Source organism: Urocampus carinirostris, chromosome 6, assembly GCF_059441175.1.
Source record: "Urocampus carinirostris isolate Australia breed hairy pipefish chromosome 6, RoL_Ucar_1.0, whole genome shotgun sequence".
Classification (NCBI taxonomy): Eukaryota; Metazoa; Chordata; class Actinopteri; order Syngnathiformes; family Syngnathidae; genus Urocampus; species Urocampus carinirostris.
Genome location: NC_142354.1, coordinates 36,098,536 through 36,115,445, shown reverse-complemented (window position 1 = coordinate 36,115,445; position 16,910 = coordinate 36,098,536). Strand labels below are relative to the sequence as shown.

The following is a 16,910-nucleotide window of genomic DNA, read 5'->3' as shown; positions in this document are numbered from 1 at the left end:
CAGGTCATCTAAAAGAGGCACAATGTATTGTGGGCAAGACATATTTGTTTGTTTTTTTGTTTTGTGTGTTTGAATCGTGTGAGTTTTTTTGTCGACTTGTTCTTAAAGCATCTGCTTCTGACTACCCCTTTCCGAACATGTTATGTGACATTATTTTGTTGTTGACTCATTGTTTTGGTCCTGTTTTTATTTTAATGTTTGAAATAAACGTTTTAATTCAAAGTAGATTTCGAAAGACATTAAAAAGTCTTAAAAAGTTTTGAACTTAACTTCCCTCAAGCTGTAGAAACCCCGGGTATGTCTGGCAACTAGTCATTGCTACTAAAAGGATGATGAGAAAGGCCCCAGCTCACCAATGATTGTAATTATGACGAAAACTATAGACACATATTATGAGGTCATGGGTTCAAATCCAGCTACCAACCTTCCTGTGTGGAGTTTGTATGTTCTCCCCATGCTTGCGTGGGTTTCCTCCTGGCACTCCGGTTTCCTCCCACATTCCAAAAACATGCATGTCAGGTTAATTGGCCGGTCCAAATTGTCTGTCCCTGTGTGCCCTGCGACCGGCTGGCAACCAGTTCAGGGTGTCCCCTGCCCACTGCCCGGAGACGGCTGGGATGGGCTCCAGCACCCCCGCGACCCTACTGAGGATAAGCGGTACAGATAATGGATGGATGGATGTCCTGTAAATGTCTCCTAAACGTACAATTGTCTTCTTAAAATAAATTATTTTTCCGTTGACAATAAGGGTGGCCTTACACCGGGGCAATTTCTTGTGTATCGTGCGGGAGCAGGACTTTAGCAGAAAACATGCTTAGGCACGGTACAATGGTCCGAGTAAAAGTCTACCCCAAAAAAATCCAAAACAGCAATGCCAAGCCTGGCAATGCCAACCCACTATGCAACTCATTTTTACCCGAGGAAAACAGGACTCAGGTTGAGTACACGGAAAAAACAAAGCTAGCACGGAAAATGAACGTTTCTTTTAAAATCGAAAATCACATTGAATTTGCCATGGTCTGAAAATTTGGAATTGGGTTTTTTTTTTTCAAAAATCGCGCAGCCCTAGCGTAGCCTTTAAGTGATGGGAATTCCGGCTGTTTCAGCTCTTTAGATTTTTTTGTTGCTTTAACCGATATAAAGCGACCCGCCAGGGTTGTTATAAGGTATGGGAAACACTGTACTATGTAAGGCGCAAAATCAAGCAGCAGTCACCAAAAACACAGACATTTTATTTTGATAAACAGGAACTTAAGAATAACACTTAACAGATGTATGTGGCAATTAGCTAGTTTGGGTATCCACCAAATATGTATACAGCATTTTATGGTTTGGGGCCTTTGTGCAATATTGGGATCAATATAGCAACGTGAGGATTGTTACTGCACATTCATTCCTAAATGTATGGTGTGTCTCTGAAAACTGCTTTTTGTTATGCATTGCAAACGCCTTTTATACCAAGAATGGTGCTCTCTGTGAACAAGAAGAACACTGATATTCAAATGATCTTAGACATCCTCAATGAAAATGGTTTGGGTATACTGTACGTAGTAATGTAACAATCGAAAATAGAAGTAATCCTATGTAAAACATCAAAATACTAATCACTTTGCAAGCCATAAACCTGGTGAATGTGTAAACACATTTATTTTATGCCACTTACTAAAAACCTGACAGATTATGGTTGCAAGCCACCACCAGTTCTTATTCTCCACTACAGACGGATGTGTTAGGGGTCCGAGAACTCTTTGACTCAGATTTGGGGAAAATTTTGTCCAGCAAGTTTGAGATTTTCCCAAAGCAGTACAGCTCAGTTGGACCAAAAAACCCAGGTAAGTCTTGCGTCAGTGAAATACGGATAGTGTAGAATCGTAACAAAGCAACTGGCGACCCATCAATGAAGACAAAGTAATAAATTGAGCTTTGACATGGAAACTTTCTAGAATCCATGAGACTCTTTTCAATGTCTTGTCAAAAAAATTGACCAGTCATTGGTGTATTGTTGACTCAGCTGCGGTTTTCTAGTATTCATGCAGTAGAAACTGGCTTTTACATAGCAGAATATATGCCAAACGAATGCCAGTGTTTGCAGTACCAGAGGCAAATAACAGATGGACCGGCAAAGCCACATGGGCCTTGACAGAACGCGTTACTGAATTTGCACGTATTTCCTATTCATATCAGCTCGATTGTTTATTTTATGCTGATTTTGTGTTATGTGCATGTGTGTGAGTGTAGACGGAGGACGGAGAAGAGGAAAATCCGTTGGAGAGCTCGTCGTCTTTGGAGCTGGAGTTTGTAGACGATCCCAATTTCAAAAACAAGGTCAACTACTCATCCAGCGCCGTGCAGATTCCAACCGACATCTACAAAGGCTGTAAGCATCCCAGCGCTCGTTATTAGCACTCTGCTCGACGCTTTAATGGAGACTGCCTGACTTTTAACTCCGTTCATTAACATGAAATTGCTGTGCTGTGTCATGGCGGAAATAGATGCTAATCATAACGTTGACTTCCATGGCTGTGAATTAACCCGCGGGGTTAAAAATGATAAACGCGCTGCGTGACTTCTGTCATACTGTTTTTATTTTTTATGAGGCCAAAAGTACACGGTTAAGACTAAGTGCTCACCGATTAGAAGAGAACAAACGCAGGCACAACAACAAATCATCATTCTGAGCTACAACCATTTTCAAACCACTTGGCTGTATAATCAGACCTTTAGTACCCAGAATCCAAGCATATGTTATTTGTTACTTGCTGCTATTTCCAAAGTTATAACCTGAATTTTCTAATTACAAAGTGTCGGCTACTACCAGGCACTAAAACATTATTAAAACTGCTAGTTAATTGATTGGATTTTTTTTTTTAAATTTCATGACAGATTGTGTTTCAGGATGTTTCATTGGGCATTGCACATCACGGTATAAATCTTGGCCAAGAAGGCAGCCCTTTACAGACATCAAAGTTCAAGAAAGTGTTAGCAGCGAGCTTTAGGTAGATGTCAAAAAGGAAATTAAAAAATGGAATCGATGTAAAATATATATATAAACGAGTTTTTGCATTGGTGATATCGGTTTTCTAACTGCCCCTAGGAAATCATTAACATACATGATCAAATTTGATTAATAATTTTGAGTTCTTGATAATAATAATAGTAATAATATTAGATCAGATTCAGATTCAGATATACTTTATTGTCATTCTTGTACACGTGTATACAGAATGAAATGTCGATACATCTGACCCGCACAGTTTCCTTGAATGTACAGATATAAATAAAATGTTGTATTGAGTTGGAGTATTGAAGTACTAATAATATACTAAATAATTATGGCTATGTATAGTATTATACAATAGTGCAAAGAGTGCAAGAGTAGCAGCTAAACAGATGTGCAAAACTGGCAGTCAGGTAAACAAGTCAAAATGGATAGCCTCATACATGCAAAGCATGCGCTCTACCACTGAGCTGCATTACAGTAATCGAGACGGGAGGTAACAAACTCATGAATAACAATCTCCGCATCCGACTGAGACAGCATAGGGCGAATTTTAGCAATGGTGTGAAGATGGAAAAAAGCTGTTCTAGTAACATTCTTAACGTGTGTTTGAAAGGACAGATCGGGGTCAAATATGACACCTAAATTTTTGACTGAGTCACTCTGGGTGATATTACATTTGTCAATGTTCAGAGCAGTTTTTGAGAACAAGTCAACGCATTTAGATGGACCAATAACTAACATTTCAGTCTTTTCAGAGTTAAGGCGCAAGAAGTTGGGTGACATCCAGTGAGGCAGGCCTCCAAATTTCCACAATTTTGTGTGACTGATTACTCCATCGGAATATATAGTTGAGTGTCATCTGCGTAGCAATGGAAACTGATATTATACTTGCAAATAATATCAAATGCCATAGTTACGTTGGGTATTACCCAAAACAAGAATTCTTCGCCAGTTCAAGTTAAGATTTAATAAAATGTTCATATGTGTTTCCAATTTACTGTAGCTCCAACCATTGTTAAACATTTTTGCTTCAACTGAAGGAACAAATACACACCACTAGCACTAGCATAATTCTTCTGCTGGCCAGCACCTTGAAGTTAAATAATATGCGCAGGGCAACACACATCTAAATTTTCTATTCCAATCAATACACCACCGCTCCCTTAATCACCAAGGGAAATGCTTAGCCAGTTTGAATTAATGCTGCCGTAAGCAGCAGCAGGATACGGCATCGAACGTCTATTTTGGAAAATGGCTTGTCACTTCTGAGATAATGCCGTGCGCCATTTTAGCTCTACCTAGTCCCCTTTCTGCAAGCTAACATTATATTATTGGACATTCGCTCACCTACACCTGTTCTGTGTAGACACGGACTCCACCCCCAAGCCCTACAACCCCTCACGTTGACACCATTTAGTGAAGCTGCCAAAGTGACAAAAGGCAACATTTCTACCTGTCTGTTATCAGTGTCCGTTCTTTTTTGCCATCGACAGAAAAATAAAAGGCGGAGAACATAAAGACTGACACCATTTTTTTCCGCTGTCATTTTGCTTTTTTCTGGGTCCGTGTTACCTTTGTGGTACAAGAACGTTCGGCACCTGCCCGTAACAATGGCCCCCAGCTGTGTCTCCAGACACATCTTGTCAGAAGGCGACAGTCGGTGTGCAGTCAGTGATTTTCCGATGTCAGAGGCCGAATTTAAATCACAATAGAGCAATCAGGCCTACATATTGTTCCTGGAGCCATTTTGTGGCAGCTCCGCTTCCGCTGACTGGAGATATGAGTCGGAGAATAAAGGCCTTTTGATTGAGCCCACTCGTGACTTCAGGACTGGAGCGTGTATAGCGTCTGGAATTGTTGTTTAGCGTCTGCACCGAGGGAAGGGGCTTAAAAATGTTTACTGTGAATGGAGTTTATGTCTCTCCTGTTGGGCCCTTTTGCTGTACTGTGATTAATTGTAGAATCAGGTATGGGCTAAGTCTATTAAAAAGAGGTGTGCTGGATTTTAGGTGTCTTGATGATAAATAATTATGGGTAGAGAGAATCCAAATGCGGACACACGTGTCAAATTGACAGTTATTACAAAGGAAGTAACAAAAGGCGCTCCGTAGAGTAGGGCTGTTAAACTCAGTTTTCTGTTGTGAGGCAGGCCGGATCAGTAAAAGAATGTCAACTCCATGCATTTATTGACAAACAACATCGTGGGGGAATATTTACTGGTTTATTTTAACAGTTGATTGAATGCAGTTATCACATGAACCAAATCACTGGGCTATAAGAACTCAACACTGCCCTTTAGTAGCCTCAGAGAGAATTTGGTTTTACACGTATCTAAACTTTTGATTGAAATGGTAAATGGTCTGCATTTATATAGCGCTTTTCAAGTCAATGAAGACCTCCCAAAGTGCTTTACAATGTGCTTCACACTTACCCATTCACACACACACTCACACACCAATAGTGGCCATGCAGCCATGCAAGGCGCCAACCTTCTTATTGAGGGCATTAGGGATTCAGTGTCTTGCCCAAGGACACTTCCACATATGACCTAGAGACTTGCTTTTTTCTTTGACATGCACAGGGTTTACATGAGGCCCGTGGGCCGTATATTTGAGATTCCTGAAAGAAGAAGGAAATTGAATAATGGGTAACAAAAACACAGTCCAAAAAAAGCAAATCTAGATAAATACAGAGTCCTACTATTCATAAAGTAGGCGTCGAGGGTAGTGGTGATGGGCAGGAACATTTATAAGGTTTTCCTAACTGTAATTAGAAAAATAATTTTGGTATCAGTTAGATAGATAGATAGATAGATAGATAGATAGATAGATAGATAGATAGATAGATAGATAGATAGATAGATAGATAGATAGATAGATAGATAGATAGATAGATAGATAGATAGATAGATAGATAGATAGATAGATAGATAGATAGATAGATAGATAGATAGGTAGGTAGGTAGGTAGGTAGGTAGGTAGGTAGGTAGGTAGGTAGATAGATAGATAGATAGATAGATAGATAGATAGATAGATAGATAGATAGATAGATAGATAGATAGATAGATAGATAGATAGATAGATAGATAGATAGATAGATACATAGATAGATAGATAGATAGATGGAGTGATGGATGGATAGATAGAATTGTATATTTTCAATTTTATTTTCGAGTCGGATCTCAGTAGGTTTCTAAGAGGAATACATTTGAAAAAAAGAATACCTCAAATGATGTAAGTTGTTTGTCCCTTTTCTAATTTTTTTTATTATGATCTAATTTTTTTCTATACTTGTAAATTTTCTAGATAATAAAATAAAATTAAAAACGCATTTCAATCTATATGATTTTAAATATTAACTTTTCTTTTATCTTGAAATAATTCCTCAAATTATTTGAATGGAATACATTACAATACAATAGGTATGATTGAGTATGTGAATGATCTCTTTGTGCCTGGGATAGCTGCAGAAAATGGATGTTGGATGGATGGATGGATGGATGGATGAACGGATGGACAGATAGATGGATGGAGAATAAACAGGCAAAACATTTAGAACCTAGTGGTTAGAGACGAGCCCAAGTTATAAAAATAGCGCAGTGAAATAAAAGTGCATCGTCACTATAGTGCAACGAAAAGTAGTGCAATCACAGTTTCAGCTACGAAAATGTATATTTTCAGTTTTGCATGGTTGACAAGGGAGTTGAAGCGCCTTGGAAAGGAACTGTCTCTGGGATTTGTCTCTTTATTAAATTTTCTAAATGAATTTCTGTACTTTCATAAAAAATGTCGATTTCATATTTTCAAGTCAATAAGCTCAGTAACAAAGTAGCTAAACGCATACTGATTTTTGAGTTTTGCTAATAATGAGAAGCTGGTTTCCTGCACACAAAAAAAAAATCCAAGCAAATCTGGCGAGTGGGACAATGGTCTCATAGAGCGAAGGAAGGGAGGTAACAATTGAGGAAAAAGATAGAAAGAATTGAAGTGAGGGAGAGTGTAACAGATGAGACGCTTCAATAATAGAAACCATTTAGAGCAAGAGAATTTTCACCCCTCCCCCTTTCTTTTTCTTTCTTTGTGATCCTTCCAGAAGCTAAATGAGGCGGAGTACGCATCCTGGTTTGATTTGTCTGCCAGGCCCTGTGTCCATTTATTGAGATGGAGAGTGTTCCCTGAGCACAGTAATGAACCATTTTATGATTCATTATCCAGCCGCTCGTTGCCGCCACCGAGCCCGCAAACTTTCTAATTAGCCCGGGTCAAACATTCATAGTTTCCTCCTCGTCTTGCTTGCTTACGACGCGGCGACCATAGATAAGCGCGGAAACCACTTTTATTTGCCCCCCGCGTGATTGTTACGAAAAACGGCTTGAGACGAGTGCTCTCCTAATGTCATCTTGGAAATAATCATTGTGTGAATGCAGAACAACAATCACTACCGCTGATGCTAATGTGTCTCAACGATATTTTCCTTGCTTTTACCACACAGTGCTTGGTTGTCCAAAATTGTTTGCAAATTATGGTTTTATTATTATGAAAATAAGTATTATCAACAGTCCCAGGAATGCCAGGGTGCGTGGAGCACTGGGTATCATTTGGGAGCAAATACAAAGGGCGATGAGGGAGAAGAGCGACCTCAATGTTGTTTGGCCGGATCTTGTCAAAGCTTAAGGGTCCGTCCTGCACCAGCTGATCAGCTTCACCTTGGACTTCTTCCATACGCCAGACTGCATTAAAGGCATGGTTGCCAAGTACTTTGTAGACTTGCTGTTCCCACCATGACTTCACAACAGGATGGCAGCAGCTTCAAGTGGGCATCCCGATGGGATGTTCAATCTCTCTCTCTATCGTGGCCTTCAAAATCCTCCTCATCGGGACTAGAAAGATGGTCGGCAATTTGAAACTGCCAAAGGCTACCACCGCTGCAAGGCTTTATGGATGATGTCACCATCATTCTCCAGACAGCAGCATGTACATCAAGACTGCTGAAGATAATTGAGCACTTGTAGGCTGGGCAAGAATGAAGGTCAAGCCATCCAGGTCCCAGACAAGAAGCCGAGTGAGGCTGTGAAGAAGCAGCTTGTGGATGCTCTTGCCAAGATCTATCAGAGCGGGTTCCCAGTCAAATACAAAGTATGGCGATACCAGCACATACTATACCATCAGGTGATGTGACTGTTGAAGGTGAGTGAGGTCCGAGTAGGGCGAGCTGGTCTCAACCAGGGTGAACCCCCTCTTCTGTGCAAAGGGGAAGGTGTCATGGACAGGCCTATGTCTTGGCCCAACCTGTGAAAGATCCCTCAAGCCAGGGTTAGCTTCCTGACCCGGGCAACCCACAACACGCCATTACTGCCCTAAAAATCTCCATACCTGTGATTCAGCACTGAAGAGAGCCGCACCCTCTGCAGTACCATCAACCCTAGCCCTGAGCACATCCTTTCGGGCTGCAAGATGGCACTGTCCCAAGGCCGCTACGAATGGCGGAATGATGCTGTCCTGAAGGAGCTGGCAGTGATAGTCAAAGTTTGAAGACGGGAAACAACCAGTCGTCCATCTACCTGGGAAAGTGCTTTCAAAAACACCACTGCCTCCTTCCCATCAATCATGGGAAGTTTCCTCTCACCCGCCAGTGTAATGAAAATGAAAGTCATCCTCAAAAGGCAGTTGCGGTTCCCCACGGAAATTGCCCAAAGAAATCATTGCGGCTAGACATGGTGCTGTGGTCTGTCGCCAGCAAGGCGGTCCTCCTTTTGGAGCTCACGGTCCCTAAATAATCACAAGAACGGTGAACCAAAATTTTAGAACACACAGGAGTGATTGAATGACCAAGGTAACAAAAGCTACAACATACGGGAGTGAGTGTTTGATTGAAGATAACAAATTCTACAATCAATAACACAATACACCGCCAGGGACTCAAGTCCTGCAGTTCCAGACGTGACCTTCTAGTTAACCCAGTATGCCGAAAGTTTACCTCAAAGAACTGTATTTGGATCATTCAAAAGAGGACTTGGTAGCATGTCCCATGGTATGATGACCTATTTTTGTGGAACAAGCAGGGTTGGGTAGGGTTAATTTAACTTGATTACTTTTAATTACTTTTGGATTACTCCAATACCAAATATGCTAATAAAAGACAAAAGAAACTAAATGTGAATAAAATGATGACTCACAACACGTGGTAAGCTTTCTCTCCTGGCTTTGATCTCTGGCAAAACTAACATAAAATGCCACAGAAACAAAATGAAAATAAATCCAAACAGCTTGCCAACATCATTTTTGCCGTTCCATGTGTTCTGTTACTCCCCAAGCCTGCACAAAATTTAGTATATTTATTCATATTTAGTTTATTTAGTCTTTTATTAGCATATTTGGTATTGGAGTAATGTAATTAGTAATCAAGTTAAAGTAACCCTACTCAACCCTGGGAACAAGTTATATTATTTAGAGGAGAAAAAATAATTAAATGTATCCAAAGATCACCATATATTCGTTGAAGCATGGAGTTTAAATCTTCAGGAGTAATTCTCTTCGAAGGCAAAAGGACAAATTTCCATGTCATGTTCCGTCTCAGTTGAGGAATACCTATGATACCAACAGGCCTCATGGGAAAAACTTGCACAATTAATAGTTGACTAAATACTTTACTACCCACAGTATATTCAATAAGATGTGTGAACGTCAGTTTTCTCCCATTTTTATTAGAAAAGGATTTACAGTTTGTGTGTTCATGTTTGTGTGTGGTGAGTCCTGATAGCGCTTGACTATACCACCTTTTATATGACAATACGCAGTCACAGCTCTCAGCAGGGAATAAAAGAGCCACCCCCACCCGACTGGATGTGGAAAGTCCCTTCATTAAACGTGGAGTCTAAATCCGCTGCGTGTGGCGCCCTGTCCTGCGGAATAATGCAATATGTCATGTTGTCACTTTGCCTTGGTGCGAATCGACGCAGTTATCGTGAAGGCACAGAGAACTGCAGAATTTGCCTATGAAAGGACCCAAGCTTATACGCAGGCTATTAAGGCGCATCTCCATATGGGCTGCTGTGCATCCGTTAAGTTGTTAAATAACAAAATAAAGGAGCACAGTGTTCATTTTACCTCTGAAAAGTGATGGGCCCCGGGGACTCGCATGCTCAAAAATCTATGGGTCCCAACAACGTATTTTCCCTTACAAAACACAAAAAAAATCTTTTTTTTTCCAAACATGTTTATTTATGTAGTTTAACATGTTATATTGTACATGTGTTTCCTTATACAGTGGAACCTCGGTTCTCGACCATAATCCGTTCCATTTCTTTGTACGAAAACCGATTTGTACGATCACCGAAGTCCTTTTTTCCCATTAAAAATAATGTAAAATGGTTTTAATCCGTTACAACACCCTAAATGTTTACCACGAAAGTAAACATGAAGCTAACCCAGGCTAATCGTACGTTCGCGTTAGCGTAATCTTTCGTACGGAAGATAAGGTCGTTTACACATTATTTAGCACCCGGGTCTCCACAACAAGTGGTGAGCAGTTAAAGGATAAAGAAAATAATTATGAGTAGGATTTCTTACCTTGACGGTTGTCTGCAGAAGCCATGCTGTATTCCTGAAAGAAGGGTAACTCGCACGCCTTCTTCATATTTTGCTATTATTTCTTTCTTAAATGCAATATTTGTAGGCACTACTCCTCTTTTTTCACCTGTAGCAACTTTGCTGCCTGCACCAACCTTCTTCCGAGGCATAATTAGGAGTTAAAACACTCCCTTCACCGCTTTTGAAAAACGAAAGCAGAGAAGGAGTGCGCGTTGCCGTGACAACAGTTCTTAACGAGAGGTGGGGGCAATCTACACTCGTACGCTGCTCAGCATCGCCCCTAGCGTACCGGCAATCGAACTCCGATGTTTTGAACGAAAAGCGAAGCAAGAATTTCTCGAAATTTTTGGTCGAGAACCGATTTGTTCGAAGTGAGAGGCGTTCGAAAACCGAGGTTCCACTGTATTATATATATTGTTAATGAACATTTTGTTGAGACACTGAGTTGCTCGACATGAATGAGGTTTATTATAAAAAAAGTTCAAAAATGAAGTCGCTTGGACGTTCACTGTAGAAAGAAAAATACATGCAAATATAATTGAGTAGAATAATACATTTTCTTATTCAAATTATTAATTTATTTTCTGCATTAAATTATTGTTGGTAATATACTAATTAAAAAGGATCGCCACAAACCTGTCTTTTTTCATATTCTCCTTTTATACTTCCTTTTTTTCTTAACTTCTTTATACAACATAATCATTCGTAATATGATGCATCAAAGCAAGTGAGCCGTTTGAGAGCCGGCTCTTTAATGAGTTGAGCCAAAAAAAACGGTTCTCCAAAAAGAGACGGACTACACAACTCAAACTCGAGATCAGCGTGCAGACGAAAACTCGAACCGCGAGACCAAAACAACATCTGCCGGATCTGCCTGACAAAAAGTTTGGAGTGCGGTAAATCTTTGTTTTAAAAAAAAATGTAATCGGGTAATAATGACAATTTTGTGTCAAAATAGTTGCGTCCTAGGGACGCACGTTGATTTGACACGATGCGTCTCCAGCAAAAACGATGCGTCTAGGACGCAGGGACGCGGGCAAACGAGAACACTGGGAGCATCCCACTTGGTTTAAATAGTGTGGGGAAATGAGTTTGAATGAGACTGTAAAGATTGTGCAGAAGTGGCTTGTCATACGATTGTAGTAGTTTATGATTTTTTCAAGATATAGTCTGTAATTTGTTTGGAGTAGTTTTCTTGTGGGAATTTGAAGCAACCATATAGCTTTGTTGATATAGAGATATTTTGCTTCATGCATTCACATAATAGGGGTAACACAATTGTTTGGCTAATAAATGGCATCGGTGGCTAGCTCCCATTGGACTGAATACACTCTACTGTCTATAGTCTACTACGTGGGGATCACACTATTTTATAGAAGTGTGAATATCTAGTGTGCATATATGCAAACTACGCATAAGCTTTTGGCAGAAATTGAAAATGCACTTGTATTTCCTTTTGCATGCAAGAAGGAACAAGATGTAGAGCGCTGTCTAAATAGGAGCTGTGACAATCTTTTTCGGAGTTCAAAGTTCATGCGTCCCTCTGCTCCCAACTATTTGCTAGCCGCTCGCTGTACTTTACTAATGTTGACATGTTTACAGTATTGAGCAATATATACATATATATATATATATATATATATATATATATATATATATATATATATATATATATATATATATATATATATATATATATATATATATATATATGATCCGATAAATAAATGCAATCATTTCTTATAAAAGATATTGACTTAGGATTTATTTGCAAATTCCATTGGTAAATCGTAAATGGTCTGCATTTCTATAGTGCTTTTCAAGTCAATGAAGACCTCCCAATGCGCTTTACAATGTGCTTCACTTTTACCTATTCACACACACACTCACACACCAATAGGGAGTCAGCCATATAAGGCGCCTACCATTAAACAGAAACTTCTATGCAAACTAAATTCACAAAAACATGCACGGTGGAGCAGTGGTTAGCGCATGTGCGGCACAGTTCATGTCTTGGGAACCTCCTGCGTGGGTTCAAATCCAGCTCCAGACTTCCTGTGCGGAGTTTGTATGTTCTCCGGGCACTCCGGTTTCCTCCCACATTCCAAAAACATGCATTTCAGGTGAATTGGCCGGTCCAAATTGTCCCTTGGTGTGAATGAGCGAGTGAGTTGTCTGTCCCCGTGTGCCCTGCGATTGGCTGGCAACCAGTTCAGGGTGTCCCCTGCCCAATGCCCGATGATTGCTGGGATGGGCTCTATCACCCCCGCGACCCTACTGAGGATAAGCGGTGTAGCTAATGAGATGAGATGAGATGCTTTTAAAAAGAATACACTGTTACGTACAAACACATTGCAGGAAAGAGCTATCCAATCATATTAAAGGGCAGATGTACTGTACATTAAAATTATGTTCTTTCTTCCCGTCTATCTTTCGTACATCACTGTGGCATTGTGGTAAATGCAGTGTTTATGCGTGTAAAATATGTGTGGGCTTGTTGCAGTCTGCGACCTGTTTTAAATAATTATCTTCTCAGGAGCTTTAGAAAACGTTGTTGTCGGTCGACACATATGAACATCGGAGTTTCGTATACTACTGTCATGAGAAAAAAATCGCTTTTTTAAATCATTTTTTTGCGGAGCATGATAAAATAGAAAATATTCCCTCATAAAACAATACATCTGATATGGACAGATTTTAAGGAGAACGCTTTAAAAAACTCTTTGATAAACATTTGAGGGGCGATTTAGATAATGACTAGTTCAGTCATATAGATCACAATCAGTCTCAAAGGGCTGCACAGTCAACCATTTCATATATCATAATAGATTTTGGAGGCACAAGACTCAGTCTGTTCAGGGGACAAAAATGAGTTCCATTGAATTTATTTTGGGGAAAGTTTAACAATATCAGGATTGTTTCTGAACATGGAAAGTGCTAATGAGAGGAGTTTGCATGCTGGCCGGCAGCGTGTATTTTGTATGGCCCGCCGCCGGTTCCCCTAGCTGCAGAGGAAGCTTTCTCCCCTGTCTCGCCGCTTACGCCCCACTGGAGATTCAACTCGAGCCCTCTTAGCATCAAACTAGATTTAAAAGCCCGTAGGGGGTCAACGTGATGGAAAGAGAACTAAATGCGTCCAAATCCAAATACTAAAACCACTGTAGCATGTGCACACTGAAAGGGCATATATTTTACCTTTATATTCATTAAAATCAGCAAACTCACTGTAATGCGAGCCTCACGAATGGCGCTAGTCATCCGATTGTCCGGCTTATAGGTCACCTAAATTTTCATTTCAGAGCGACTTTTACATGAAAAATTACACATAATTGTACATACCGTAAAATTCCGGACTATAGAGCGCACCCACCACATTTCGGGGGAAAACCGATTTTGTGCATACACAAGGCGCACCTATATATTATTATTATATAAAATGACTAAATTTTGTGCAGGCTTGGGGAGTAACGGAATACATGGAACGGCAAAAAGGATGTTGGCAAGCTGTTTGGATTTATTCGCATTTTATGTTAGTTTTGCCGGAGATCAAAGAGATCAAAGCCAGGAGAGAAAGCTTACCACGTTTTGTGAGTCAGAATTTTATTCATATTTAGTTTCTTTTGTCTTTTAGTAGCATATTTCGTATTGGAGTAATCCAAAAGTAATTGAAAGTAATCAAGTTAAAGTAACCCTACCTAACCATGAGTACTTATTTATCACGATTACGGTAATATGACAAAAAACGCATTTAGACAACATTTAAATTGTCAAAAGGACTGCTTAGTTGCTCTTCTTTAAAAGCCCCAAAACATTGTGATGCATCTTGCTTGCATTTGCTGCTTGTTCTGCTGCTGCATTTACCATAATAACACCCATTTGACTGTCGACCTTGTTTTATGTAGTCTGCAGAAAGAGTTGACAGCAGAGAAAAAAAAAGATATTTACCGAGATGTTGAAAGGAAGCTGTTTCGAATGTCAGCTGCGTGACGCGTTCACATGAGCTGCTGTAAACAACGCACAGCCGTCCTACAAAATGTAAACTACTGCATCCCTAATGGCCGCCGCTCTTCCTTAGCGACTTGACTAATAGCTTTGGCTCCATTAACGTTATGGATTTTAAACCTGGGGCCCACTTTGTGTGTTCAGCCCTCGTGATGGATTACACTGTGCTGTGCTCTGTGAATTCGGTATATCATGCAGCCATTTGTATATAGCTTTACTAACAGACTCAGTGCCGAAGACGGCTTTACTTGTGGTTATGCTTTTGTGTGTGCGTGCACTTTTTTGGTGTAAACTTGTTTGCCTCTTTTCCAAAAAGCTGTTAATTGTTCTTCATTGTTGACTTTCCTCTCTTTAGCATAGTCATTGGGCGCTATTGCCTATCTGTTTAGATAACTCTTTCACTCAGATATACAAGCGTGAATAATACGAAGCAATGATGAAGGGCGGGCGGTGGGATCACTGGAAGGAACAATCTCAAACGGACATGCTTCATAAATTTAGATCTTGGGATGCTTTTTGAGGTGTGGTGCTGCATGAAGGGGACCAAACCAAGGGTGCTCCAAATGTCAAGGGGAGCGGCACCTTGATGAATTCAGCTTTTAAAGATACCGCACGCTGTGGGAGAGGGGGCGCAGATTAACGATGGCTCTGGAGGGGCCTGTCGGCTGCCTGGGCAAGCATGCTATGCAAACCTTTATTTTGAAACAAAGTTGAGGTGAACAAGCTAAAATTTTACATGCACACCTATATCCGTGGTGTATTTTGCGTGTGCTTTCTACCTTAAGTTTTTTCATATAAGATCAGTTTAGAAGTTCCAAAATCTATCCAATTTCACAAAAAAAGAGTAAACTTGCATATTTGAATGTCTAAAAAGAAGCTGTACAGTGTATAAAAAAGATTTATAGCATAGACTACAGGCTGCTAAAAAATGGTTGTCAGGCCTTAAATACTCCCCAAAAAGTCCTATGGCCACTCTTGTTTTAGAATTCTCGAATTACAATTTATCAACTTTAGTTTTTCCATCTGTTATTTATTTTCATATTGTTCCCCAATTTTTGTACATTATTGAATGGTAAGCTCATTCCTCCCCTTTTCCTTATCAAAACGCATTCACAATGAGTGTACGATACTCTGAACCCTTCGCAAAGCATGATATAAGAAGGAAGAGTAAGACACAAGCCAGTTTTCACTAAGTCAGGTCGGGAGTGCCCTAGCTTCTCCCTAGCCACGCCTCATCAGCAAGTAAGAGCACAAGGCACAGGTGAGGTAGTACATGAGGAAGAATAAACATGAGTAAAGCACAGTACTCTCCTGGCAGCTTGTTTATTTATTCTGCAAGTCAAAGATTACAGTTCAAATATTACTGTTTTGAAGTTAGTGAAATTAGAAGAAAAAGAAAAAAAATGGAAGGGAATGAACATCCATCCATTATCTGCACCGCTTATCCTCAGTAGAGTCACGGTGGGTGCTGGAGCCATCTTCGGGCAGTGGGCAGGGGAAACCCTGAACTGGTTGCCAGCCAGTCGCAGGGCACACAGAGACAGACAACTCACTCGCTCTTTCACACTGAGACACAATTTGAACCGGCCAATTAACCTGACATGCATGTTTTTAGGAGGAAACCGGAGTGCCCGAAGGAAACCCACACAAGCACGGGGAGAACATGGAAACTCCACACAGGAATGTTCCATTTCATGACCTCAGAACTGTGCCGCACACGACCAATTGTTACATATTTCACGTCACAACAATGCAGCAAAAAGTGATGTAATGTTAATCAGGAAGTATGATCCTCATTCTCAGAGGAATGGTTCCTTTGCCCTCCCCAGTAATGGATGGGGGAAGAAAATGATGAGCGTGTAGGTGAAAGAGGAAGTAATGGGATTGAGCCTTAGTCAACAGTTTTGGAAGAACTATTTTAAATTGGATGCCTTTTTTATCATTCACAGAGAAGTTATTTAGGGGGAGGGTAGGACAACTTTGACGTCAGTTAAAGCATCTATGGGGGGGATGTCTCTTTGCCCTTGGCCGACATGGGACGGCCATCATTCCAGACTTAGTGGCTCCCTTCAGATAAGAGAACAGTCAGGACTTGACAACAGGCAGGCTGTGATAACTGCCGCTTAAAGGATAATACTTTTACAATAGTTAATCAGATGACTTGCTGACCGCTGGCTGAGAATCCTGTTGGCCAGGTGAAATCGAAACGTGCTCTTCGGGTTTATGATATTCTCAAAATATGCGTTGCTGAAATCTAGACCGATGTAAAAATGTGTCTTTGGGAGAAAGGAACATACAATATGCTTTGTTTTCTTTTT

General features: G+C 40.4%; 1 protein-coding gene across 5 annotated transcripts in view; it reads left to right on the top strand.

Moving 5' to 3' along the window:
- Positions 1 to 16,910, top strand: part of cacna2d2a (calcium voltage-gated channel auxiliary subunit alpha2delta 2a) — a 319,851-nt gene that overhangs the window by 205,211 nt on the left and 97,730 nt on the right. For all 5 annotated transcript variants that reach the window (XM_088338886.1, XM_088338884.1, XM_088338887.1 and 2 more), the window contains one exon: positions 2,239 to 2,377. In XM_088338886.1, coding sequence (XP_088195012.1) covers positions 2,239 to 2,377 — 139 coding nt within the window. The remainder of the gene's footprint in view (positions 1 to 2,238; positions 2,378 to 16,910) is intronic.